Source organism: Platalea leucorodia (genome assembly GCF_965183815.1).
Source record: "Platalea leucorodia genome assembly, chromosome: Z".
NCBI classification, from domain to species: domain Eukaryota; kingdom Metazoa; phylum Chordata; class Aves; order Pelecaniformes; family Threskiornithidae; genus Platalea; species Platalea leucorodia.
In genome coordinates, this window is record NC_138858.1 from 4,714,136 (window position 1) to 4,726,687 (window position 12,552).

At 43.2% G+C, this 12,552-nt stretch overlaps 1 protein-coding gene across 1 annotated transcript in view; it reads left to right on the top strand.

Annotated features, from left to right (window-relative positions):
* LOXHD1 (lipoxygenase homology PLAT domains 1) overlaps positions 1 to 12,552 on the top strand; it is a gene marked incomplete at both ends in the record, with an annotated part of 150,708 nt that overhangs the window by 90,114 nt on the left and 48,042 nt on the right. Inside the window, 4 exons of the mRNA XM_082335370.1 lie at positions 2,769 to 2,931; positions 6,065 to 6,219; positions 7,691 to 7,900; positions 9,298 to 9,421. Of these exons, the coding sequence (XP_082191496.1) occupies positions 2,769 to 2,931; positions 6,065 to 6,219; positions 7,691 to 7,900; positions 9,298 to 9,421 (652 nt within the window). The remainder of the gene's footprint in view (positions 1 to 2,768; positions 2,932 to 6,064; positions 6,220 to 7,690; positions 7,901 to 9,297; positions 9,422 to 12,552) is intronic.

Genomic DNA, 12,552 nt, shown 5'->3' on the forward strand with positions numbered 1-12,552 from the left:
TGTGTATTGACTAACCCTTGCCTTGTACAGCTTCATTAAGTTAATGAACAAGACGACGTTGGTTTTGGAGATATTGTTATTGGTCATAGGCTAGGGAAGATGAAGAAGGGGATGCACAAAGATGTGGAAACCAAGGGAAAAGAGATTCCTGGGCTGCCTCTTTCTATACCTACTGTTAACTGAGCAGTTTGGGAAGCTCCCAAGAGCTCCATGTTGGGTGCTCTTCCATTAGCCCAGAAAGGGTCTTGGGGCTGTGCAGCTCTGCAGTCATTACAGCAGCTTTGAAGGACAGACAGTGAGAAACCTGGGAAGGTGGAGGAAGGGAGGAAAACCATGAGCAACTTAAAAATGGAGAGATTCACAATTCTGCTGATCTTTTGATTATGGCATGGGAAAAAAGAAGAAAGCAGAGCACTGCATGATGCCGCTGATCAGCTGCAGGATATTATGACCTGCCACAGGATAGCAATATGCTGCCAACACTTCTAAAAGCTATGCTACCTGATTAGACTGCTAAGATGTGTCTAGATGTATCTGTAATGCTGCAAAAGAAAAATGAGGTCAGTAACTTTTCAGATTAAATTGAAAGCACTTCGGTAGGAAACTAGGATTGTTGCATGCCAATAAAGCTCTGTCTTGGCATGCCAATTATATCTGATAATTATATTTCATTTGTTACAACTTGGAGAAGGGCAAAGCACTGACTTTTAGCACACTATCATACCCTGCTTCTAGCTTAGGGACAGACTCAGACTCTAGTGAAACAAATCCTGTTTGGAGCTGCATGAGGATTTTACTGTGGGTAACATAAAACAGTGCACTTTACGTTACTTAAATATTAATGCAATCACTAACAAGGAAACTCCAATAAAAACTGTGGCAATGAGATGGTGACTAACAATAATGGTACAATTAACTTTTGCAGTAACTGCACATTATGCCCCACTGTGCAGGCACTTAAGTCACTAGATACCCTATTACCAAATAAACAGTGTTCATATCAATGGCACCTACAGCCACTGTTAGGAATGTTTAAGAGCGAGAGACGTGACTGAAGTAGGATCTTTACTGGGAGGAGAGAGTTTCAGCACTGAGACATTATTCTGGAAGGCCCTCTCTTCCCAGACTGTAGGTGGGCAGATCAGCACCGTTCATCAGCTCAGCATACAGTGAAGTTATGTGGTCAGACAGTGCAGAAATGAGTAGGCAGAAGTAGTGGTGTGGGCAGTCATTAGGCACTGTATTTTGCTTATACAGCACAAATAACACTTGAAAGTAAAGTATTTGAAATCATCTGAAGTGCTGCCAGTTTTGTTTGACACCATTTAGTACAAGTCATGCTCCAAACCGCCTTATGAAGTTAAACATTGCAAGCCTGGGGTTAAACAGCAGCACTGCAGGGAGCGGCAGAGAGGAGGAGAAATGGTGTTTCACTGACAGCAGAAGGTTTGGGCTGTGTGGTTCTGCTGCAGACCCAAGACGCTTGATCACACAAGCCCCTTGGAGGGGTTCAGCTCCTGTAGATCAACTTGTCTGGGATCTGTGCGCGGTGGTACGACGACCTGTTGATACCAGCTTAGCAGTGACTGCAGTGGGTCTCTGACCTATTCCTCCCCAGTGACCATGTCAGGGAGGGCAGGATCTGGCAGCTCAAGGCAGTACAGTGCAGTAGTACACAGTGATAACAGTATTCAACATTGCTACAGTGAGAGCTATTCCCTTCTTTTTACTATATATTAACTTTTTAGTGTTTAAATAGTAAAAAGAGCAAGGAAAGCACCCTGTGTTGATTTGATAAATAATTACATGAGAGTAATTAAGGTGGACAGTATTTATATGTATGTTACACATGAAAGTGGTGGCACGCAGAGTACTACAAACAACAGAAAGCCCCTGTGCTACTTAGGAGAGAAATGCTGAAGTTGTCAGTAAGGAAAGGGCCATTTTTTCTTCCTTTATTTAGTCACTGTGAGATTAAAAGTAACTTTTTTTTTCTGTTCAGACTTGTGGGCTCTACAAGTTACATGATGGCTCATGCCCCTCTCTTTATGGAGACACAGCCTGGGGTGCCCAGCACACAGAAAGCTGCCCGCCTCTTACCATCTTGGAGGCCTTACCGGAGTCTGTTCTTAATGAATGGTCTGGGATTGATTTTGTTTACCAAGTGGAAAACACATGTTCTATTGTTTTTGTTTGTTTGATGATAGAAATCATATTTGTTTCCACCAAAGTGAAGTCAAAACAAAAGATCAAAAATTAAATCACTATTTTTCTCCTCTTAATGCACGTATGGGAATTGCCTGGAAACCAGCTTGACTCACAGAATTATAGGGCAAAATCTTGAAGTATTGACTCAGAAGAAAACCCCTACTGACTTCAAAGAGAACGCTGCCTGAATAAGGATCGAAGAGAGATTGCAGAGTCTCTGTAAAACACGGCTTCAGCAGGAATGGTGCAGTCCTGATTAGGAATTTGCAAGATCAAAAACTGGGAAGGGCGGCGATCTACTGGATCATACAACCAGTCTCACGCAGCCATTGGGAATACTGTTCTCTGCTACATGTTCAGTGCTTCTTCTCAGAGCCCTCAGATGTCCTCTTTCTGGAGGAAATATATTTCTATATACTATTTCAGTCTGAATCTACATACACATGCATACATACATGAGTTGAAAATCCTTGCTTGCATGTCAGAGTATTTTCAAAGGGGAAATGCTAACATATGTTCACTTTGTTTTGAAGAGATTATCTTTGTCATGTTTACTTCAGGGCTCAGAAACTGTCACATTTCCATGTGAAAGATGGCTTGCAAAATCTGAAGACGATGGTGAGATTGTCAGAGAACTGGTACCATCTGATATTTTTACTGAAAAACTCATGAAGGATGGGACACTCAAGCAGATAGAGGAAGAAGTTGAAGACCCATTAGAAGGTAATATAACCTTAGGAGTAGGTAAGGACCTGTTCATCTGATTTTTTGGAACAAAACATTTGGATGTGTGGTTCAAGGAAATGCAATGCTGATACAACTATTCACATTTCTTTCCCTTCCTATTCTCTGGCCTCTCTTATACCTGAAGCACTTCTGTGCAATAATACCATTATTTTCCTGTAGGGCATTTATAAACCTATCACAGACACCCTTTCACACAGGCATAGTTTGCACATCTCTGATGCCTAACAGATTTCCTCCATCTTGTCGCTGTCTTCCAGGCTCTGCAAACATCTTTATTTGTTTGCCCAGCTTCATCTGTCCGGTGCACTCTGCCCCTTCCTTTCCTACCCTAGCAGTCTGATTTTTGCTCCTCTTTCCCCCCAAAGTTGTTTTTCCTCCTGCCTTTCAGGTACATATGGACACCCTCTAAAAATTTTGCTCTAGGCAGCCACCCTCCCTTCAATAAAGTGCCTCTGGGGAGGAGAATAAAGTGTTCACATTCAGTGTTTGGTCCTCCTGGTAGCTGAAGCAACTGAACAAGAACTGAAGTTTCATCCTAAACTATTGCTTCTCTGTGTGCCCAACTGTTCCTTACTCTTTCCTCTAGGACCTCCTTTTCCCACCCCGAGCTCCCTCTGCCCTTGAGAGAAGTTGTGAACCTTCCTACACCCTGAGCAGAGCAAACTGAATTCAGCTGCCATCTTCATTCTTGATTCTTGCATCTGGCAACAAGATGATTCAACAGAGAAAAGCATTCCTTGCCTTGTTTCTTTTCTCTCAAAGTGATTTGCATTTACAGTACACCATTGTCAGGGTGGAATATATATGTATTTAAGTGTTTTCCATTGCCAAGGGAAGAGGTGTCTTGCTGTAAGGAAGGCTGGAGCCTTTGCACTGTGCCTTTAGAAGATACAGGTGTACTTTTTCCCCTGTTAGGAACTATGTGATAGGTCATGGGAGATTTTTTCCTTCAGAGGCAAAGACAGTTTTAATATCAATTAGCAAGTGGCATGACTGCTAGATGCCTGCATGGCATTTTCTTTAACTTACTAACTTCTGTTGCTTTACCTTGCATTAGTTACCATGTCTTAACTAACCTAGGTGACTCATTTTTTCCTTCTAAAGGCAAAACCTTAAAACAAGTTTTACAATCTATGGAATAGTATTTTTGGATGGCTGAAAATTTCTTTTGGCTGAGGTTAGGGCCAAGTTTGGGAACTTCTGCTTTGGATATAAAATATCTAGGATGACAACTGTATTTTCTGCATCTCTATGAATCCTCACACATCTTGGGCACTGATGCAGTGTAAATGACAGCAATGGAAAATCAGCTTGTGGTATTCTGAGGATCATCTTTTACATAGTAGACTGCATTTCAGTCCTGAAGGTCTCCAGAACTGGCAAGCAAAAACCAAAGAGGGATGAATTGACTGATTAGACTATATGCATTGCTTCCTTCATTAGTGATGTAGCAGTTGTCTCAGAAATACGAAGCTGTAATTCTGTAGGACGTAACGTGAAGAGGCAAACCAGAAAACCTGGCATTGCACCTGACCTGATAAGTGGTCATGATTCATTTCTTAGAGAAATCGATGGAAATCGTTCATGGAATATGAAGCAGAATAGGCCCTGTTTTACTGGGAAAGCTAGGTACAGAAGAAAAAGACAACATAGATGTTTTCTTTGATGTTGTTAATAAACAAAGAAGAATCCTAACTAACACTTTGTGTCTCTTCCTCATTTGTATTGCCCTGGGATTTACAAGGAGGCATTCTCCAAGGCTCGTATGCCACCAGGGTAATCAGAGACTTGTACAGTTCCTAATTGTTTTCCTGGCAAGGATGCTTTCAGTAACTGTTTGTTTTCCTTGTGTAATTGGGAAAAGAGTAGCAAAATAAAAACAGGAGTATTTAACAGGTCTAGTAAAGCACATTACTAAAGATTTGATGAGGTTTTATTGGATCATCATTGAGCAAACTAAAGAGAAAGGGTACTTAAACAGTACAGCTCCAACACTTCCTTAATTAAATACTGTCTCAGCAAAAGGACCCAGAAACCTGTTCTCTTTCTGTTTGGGGAATTTATAGAGATACATGCCATTAACTCCGGTAGTAATTGCACATCTGAATCCCTGGAGTTTGTTTATGGAAGATGGAGTATTAAGAATTCACAACACTGAATCACTTGTTCTCAGATGTAGGTCCCTTGAGCCTCAGTAGGAAAAGGTGCTGAGTTCCCTCACCTCTATCAAGTTCGCATCCATTAATAACCATAATGATTTTTTGCATTTTTATGTGATCAAAGCAATACACAGGCATTGATCAGTTGGGGTGTTGTGGTTTAACCCAGCAGGCAGCTAAACACCACACAGCTGTTCGCTTACTCCCCCGCCCCCAGTGGGATGGGAGATAGAATCGGGAAAGAAAAAGTAAAATTCATGGGATGAGAAAAGACAGTTTAATAGGACAGAAAAGGAAGGGAAAATAATAATAATAATAATAATAATAATAATAATAATAATAATAATAATAATAATAATAATAATAATAATAATAATAATAATAAATTATGCACAATGCAATTGCTCACCACCTACTGACTGATGCCCAGCCACTTCCTGAGCAGTGGTGGCCGCCAACTCCCCCCAGTTTATATGCTGAGCATGACACCATATGGTACGGAATAGCCCTTGGGCCAGTCTGGGTCAGCTGTCCTGGCTGTGCCCCCTCCCAGCTTCTTGTGCACCTGGCAGAGCCTGGGAAGCCGAAAAGTCCTTGACTGGTGTAAACTCTATTCAGCAAGAACCAAAACATCTGTGCGTTATCAACATTATTCTTGTACTAAATCCAAAACACAGCACTGTGCCAGCTACTAGGAAGAAAATTAACTCTATCCCAGCTGCAACCAGGACATGGGGAAAAGGAAAGTCAGCAAATTTCAGCCCAGTGATTCCCCAACCTTTGGATCATTATCAGAAGCCTAGAAGGATAAAGCATATGGGATTTTAAACCCCTAAGAACTGAGTGATGAGCAGAAAGTTTTGGGACCATTTTCTTAGGTAAATTCAGTATCTAAGATAGACCTTGATAGTTCACCTGGCCAGAAATCATGTCTTTGTTTCTTTCTGCAGTTCACACATACAAGATTAGTGTGTTCACTGGAGATATCTATGGTGCTGGGACAGATGCTAATGTTTTCCTAAATATCTATGGAGATCTGGGGGACACAGGAGAAAGAAAACTCAGCAAATCTGAAACGAACTTCAACAAGTTTGAAAGAGCACAGGTACAAATGCAATGGGTTAATAACACTTTCCATTTCACAGTCTTTAACCTAACAAGTTCATGACTGTCTTTATAGGATGGGTTTTCCTATGAGGGATGAACTGATTGATTCCATTTACTGTGTTCATTACCTCTTAAAATGCTTTTTATGGATTGTCAGCTGGGTATTACGACTGACAGGCACTGCAGCAAATGGGTCGATGTTTCTGTGAAGTCACTGATAGGTAAATTATGAGCTTGGTCCATACAAACTGGCTTGAATTGTTAGCTGCAGATTTGAGAGCACACAAAACCTGATGTCTCTCATTCCCAAAGCCTCTCTGCAACTGATTTGCACATACATCCTGGCTTGTATCAGGAACGGTGTGGCCAGCAGGAGCAGGGAGGGGATGGTGCCCCTGTGCTGGGCACTGGTGAGGCCGCCCCTCGAATGCTGTGCTCAGCGCTGGGCCCCGCACCCCAAGGCGGCCATGGAGGGGCTGGAGCGTGGCCAGAGCAGGGCAGCGAGGCTGGGGCAGGGGCTGGAGCACAAGGCTGGGGAGGGGCGGCTGGGGGAGCTGGGGGGGCTCAGCCTGGAGAAGAGGAGGCTGAGGGGAGCCCTCATCGCTCTCTGCAACGGCCTGAAAGGAGGCTGGAGCCGGGGGGGTCGGTCTCTGCTCCCCAGGAACAAGCGATGGGACGAGAGGGAACGGCCTCAAGCTGCGCCAGGGCAGGTTTGGGTTGGATATTAGGAAAAATGTCTTCACAGAGAGAGTGGTCAGGCCCTGGCCCAGGCTGCCCAGGGCAGGGGTTGAGTCTCCATCCCTGGAGGTATTTAAAAGGCGGGTAGATGTGGTGCTTGAGGACATGGTTTAGTGGTGGGCTTGGCAGTGCTGGGTTAACGGTTGGACTTGATGATCTTAAGGGTCTTTTCCAACCTTAATGAGTCTATGATTGTATGATTCTCTGATTCTACATAGTATATCTTACAATTCACCACAGAGCATGATAAACTGATGGGACCTAAACTGCGGCAGTGTTTGACAAAATAACTCCAAAAGTGGTACTCTGTGGTCAGTCCATGAGTTATATTCATAGCCTCATATGGAGATAGTCAGATATAATGATGGCAAAGATTGTCATCCATATCTGGATTGTCCATACCATTCTAACTGGATTAGAATGGGAAGTCTTACTTAGATTTAAAAACCAGAATGTAAAATTCCAGGAATTCAATATTGTAATTGGTTGTAAAAGTGACATTTTGTGCAGCTCCCCTCATAGCAGAAGCACGCTTCAAAATGCTTCCCTGCAGAACAGTTTTAGCATACAGAGATACCTCTATAGACTGCTGCAAAGCTTTTAACCAAACACTGTCATGTGAGACGGAAATTAAACACATATTGTGCTCTGTAGTCTCTGTTTGCTTTTGTCCGGTAGATGATCTGTTGAGAGCTTGTTAACAGAAGCAACTGCTGTTGAACGCTCTGCAGGAGGATACGTTTACTATACAGGCTGTGGACCTTGGCATTTTGTACAAGATCAAGATTCGTCATGATAATAGCATGTTCAGTCCTGACTGGTTCCTAGAAAAAGTAGAGATCCTGGATGAAACCACAGAGGAGTCGTTCATTTTCCTGTGTGAGCGCTGGCTCTCCAAAAAGAAAGAGGACAAAAAGATAGAGCGTACGCTTTATGAACAGGTATGGTTATGGCTCAAAGCTGTGCTCCCGACCCACTGCTACTAATAAATATAGAATGACTGAATATCTGGTTATTAGGGACTTACACTTTTTGACTTGTCCAAAATGAATTTGTGATTTTCAGACAAGTGCTGAAAGTATGGCCACTCTCAACTCAGTATCACTAGCTCTATAATTTGCAATTTCAACAGAAAAATCAAGGAGTCTAAGTGAAAATCTTCTGCTGAGAGTCAAAGTACCTTGCTAATGCACAGTAGAGTATATTTCCCTGCTGCTCTCCTTGCTGTGCTCACAAAGTATGTTAGTTATGGGTTCCTCTATTCAAAGTCCTCAAGCCAAAATATTGGGTGCTTTGACTTCATTGTCACTGGACTGGATGAGTTTATCTTTTCAGATCCTTCTTCCACCACTGCCAAACACAAAAAGTCTGGTCTGTCTGCTGCCACTTAAAGCACCCAATGTTTTTTAGTGAAATGCCCTTTCTACTTGCACATTCTCTATTGCTTTATCAGGCTAATATAGCTAATTGGAATTCAAAGTATGTGCTCTAATTAAAATGAGCAAACAAGATTAATAGACCTCTCTTGCTTCTATACAGTGATACATAATAAAGCAGCTGATTATAAGTCCACTGTATTTAAGGAGTCCACTTTGCAAAATACTGTGACATTTTAATTGACAGTTATCACTAAAATTATCATCAATGAAATTGGGCCAGGCTCATCCCAAATACAACAGAATGGATGTAAGAAGAGTTACACCATGGCTGAGTATTGCCATATGCTCCCTAATAAAATTGCAGCAGACAATGCTATGAATGCTTGTGGTCACACTTACCCCGTTGCTCGTATTAATTCATAATGAGAAAAAGCTAATCACTTTTTTTTTTTAAATTACATGACTGTGTGGTAAGAGCCTCACGTTTATTAGACAGTGGCACTGAACACATCTGCAGTAACTCTTCAATTACCATAGATGTTTCGTATCATTCAGCTTTGCAGTACTGTCCCTCTTAGCTCTTTGACATGTACCAAGTACATTACTATGACACCACAGATAAACAAACCTGGCACTGTTCCATCCATCTAAATTTTCTGTGGCTATTGCTCACAGAGGTAGCAGAGAAAAAGTCATAACACAACATTAAATTCTGTTAGGTCCATTATATTTTCTTTTATTATAACACACATCCAAAATGGCCTGTCAAGGTTACTGATGAAGTAAATGAATGACCTCCAGTAAGTTACAAGTCACATTCATTTGAGCTAGATGGAGCAAAAAGCTACCTGGGGAACTACAGGAATTTCTTCTCATGTTGCTCTTGGAGGCACATGGGAACAGCTGACAACACTTGAGCACTCAACCTCATTACCCTCCTGTATATGGCTTCCAACTAGAGCTATGATGGTGAGCGAAACAGCCTGGATGGCTCATCTCTCAGCCTGTCGAGTCAGGATAGCAATGCAAACCTGAAGGTGATGAAAAAATCCAGCTTGGTCAAGGCAGCAGAAGAAGGATTACGTGAGTGAGCACTGTGTTTGATTGCATGCATGCATGTGTTCTTGGCTTTCAGTGCTCGAGAGGCTGTGTTTGTCCTGGTGAAGAGCAAGGAGAGGCAGAACAGAAAATTCCTTCTCTTCACCTTGTGTTGTGACTGCTTTGGGAAAGGCTGGATCAGTGCTTGTATTTCTGTGTTTGTTGCTTTTCCTATAGCTCTCTGACCCTAACAGTGGAATAAGCCATGTTGTTCACAGCAACTTAAGTGTTTCCAGTTCTCTTCTTTCTCTCCTGTGGAAATCTGTGATGCTGTAGCTTGTGAGAATTAACATCTCCATTGCCCGCAGATATAAGTTCTCCAAGCAGTGTGGTGCCTTGGACAGTGTGACAATATCGTTAGGTCAGTGGTTATTCAAGGGTACGCTGTTTTCTGTCACAGTGACACAAAATGCACAGGGGACCTCTACAGGCAACTGCAATAGCAAATCATGTCCCTTGGATGCCTGAAGTTAGATGAGTCCATCCACACCACCAAATGTGGAAAAGGAGCTAGTCAACAACATCCATAGAGCCTCTTCAGAAAGAAACCCACTGACCTGAAGAATCAAACTCGCTCTTCCTCCTCCTCCACCACCAACTTCATTGGAGACAGCGCTTCAGAGGTGGGGAGAAGTGACACTACCCTCTGAACAGTGGGGTCTGATAGACTTAAGGAAGAATTTATGCAAGTTTTGTGTAATTTTGTCTAAGTGTCCTTCAAAGGATCCAAACCTCTCTGCAGTGAGAGGGACAGTAGACAAGTCAGACATGTTATCACCAAAAGAACCTCCCTTAGACTATCAGAGGCTCTTCTCCACATGCTTCCTTAAAGTAGCTCTTGTTGCTGATATCAGCTTTTTTTCTCCTCCTGTATCTCTTTGACCTACCTAAGATAGTATTTCATGTAGCATATTAGATCCGGATTACCAAAGGTAGCTTTGAATTTCTTCAGACCTTATTTGCTACATTTAAGCCATCTTCCCTTTTCATGATCAGGCTAGTAGTGCCTCATCACCAATGATGTTTGTTTAATATGAAATCAAATTTGATTTATTTTAGAACCCTCCATTTTTTTTCCTTACAACACGTTTTCTGTATCACAGCATCTGTTGGGCTGGGAGGGCAGTGGGATATGGGAAGCTGAGCAAGCGCACAGATAAGTCTTTTGGCTCTCAGAAAACAAGCTTTGAGAGTGCTCAGGTGAGTTTGTTCTTTTCTAGAAGGTGGTCTGTTGTATAACTGGGCAGAGAAGGAGGGTCTGCAAACGCTGTCACTGAAAGACAGGGCGTCCATGAACTCTGGACTGAGTTTTCTGCTCAAATAACTGATGGAAACAGTTGGTGGCTCTAGTGTAGAGTTTCGTCTTTAGGCTCTGGTTCCTGAGACAAGGCAAAGCTGAATATAAAAGAAAAGTCTGTTTCTGGATTGCATCTTATAAATGTAAAGTATGCCAGACGGTCTGCAAAAGCCAGCTTTTGTCCAGGAAGGCTAGTCTTGCTTGTCTGCTGCTGATAGGAAGTGGGAAAGTTGCAGAGGTTGTGTTTCTGTCCTGGCTGTGAAGGAAGCCTGGAAGATCAGTGTCCATCAGCTGAAGTTAACCTTTGTGGAAAACTTCCCCAGTCCGTCAATATTTCTTTATAACTTCATTACCACACAGGCTTTTCTCTCTGTATTTATATACCTTTTGATTAACCACCTCTGTGTTCCAGGACAATGACTTATCATCTAAATTGCATATACAGCTTGTTGTCCTACTACATGGGGTCTTTTAGCTTTAGATTAAGATTTTAGATGTATGGTTAAGATACTGTGTTCTAACAAGTAACTGGGCAGCAGCTGAGTCACAGTTACTGTCTATATATTTGCTCTTAGTCCACAGCAAATGTGAAATAATTAAACTTATCTTAAACTTCCATGGTAAGCCAAGTGTAAAATTATGTAATTTGGCTTAGGAGTTTAAGATAGCTTTCACTGACATGGTCCAAGGGCACTCACACAGATGGTTACTGCACCTCAGCTGATGCCCAGTAGCCTGTTGTGATGTGATACCTGGATTGCATGTCCCATGCCTTTAAGTTGTGAAGCAGACATAATGCTGCACATTGCTTAACCTGGTCTGCAACCCATGTGTCTTGGGGCAACCCTTCTTTTGTAATCTCATATTGTGCTTAAAAGAAAAATAAGTGATTCCAATGTTCTTTCTGATATTACTTCTGTGGTGAGACAACAATGGATAACATCTGCCATGTTGGCATTCCATGTAGTTTCACAAATAATGGGTAAAACATCAGCATCTCCCATGAGAACCCCTCTCCAGCAGAGCGAGGATAGTTCCCATCATCCCCATTGTGCCAGGGTGGTCTGTCTTCTCTGATTCCTGGAGCTTGTCATCACCACTATCTCTGTTCCCATGACACGGCCTGATTAAGGAAGCTGCATCTTGAAGGAATGTCAGATAAGATGGACTCAGTCGCCAAGGCAAGCAGCCCAGGCACCGGCATGAATGGCAGCAAAGCACTCCAGCGTGGTGCGCAGAGGGGTTTCTCGAACCAGAGGAACCTCATGGGGAGCCGAGAGAGCCGCCTGGCACCCACAGCTTGGGCGGCAGCAGCTGACGAGACTTGGATGGGGCCAGGAGCAACAACAGCCAAGCCCGTATAAAGGAATACCTTAGGGAGTGCGAGCGACCAGGAGGGCCACCATCAGGGCAGGAACACAGGGTGTGGCACGGCAGTTTGCACAGCAGTTCGTGCGAAAGGGCATGCATGAAGGGCAGTGAAGCTCTACCAGCTTGACCAGGGAGCAATGGTCTCCACCTGGCAGAAAGCCATGACCTCTCTAAGCTCTGTACCCACGGCAATGGACTCAGCTCCCCAGACAGAGCTCTGTTGGGCTGCAGGCTATGCCCTGCTCTTACGCCAGTACCGGACGGCTGCAATGAGCACACCTGTGGGAGGTGCGCCCAGGCAGAGGAGCTCCTCTGCTTAGTGACAGAGCTCCGGGAGGAGGTGAGCAGGCTGAGGAGCATCAGGGACTGCGAGAGAGAGAGAGAGACTGCCGGAATCACACCCTGCCTTCCCTGAGACAGTCCCAGCAGGCAGACAGGACGCATGATG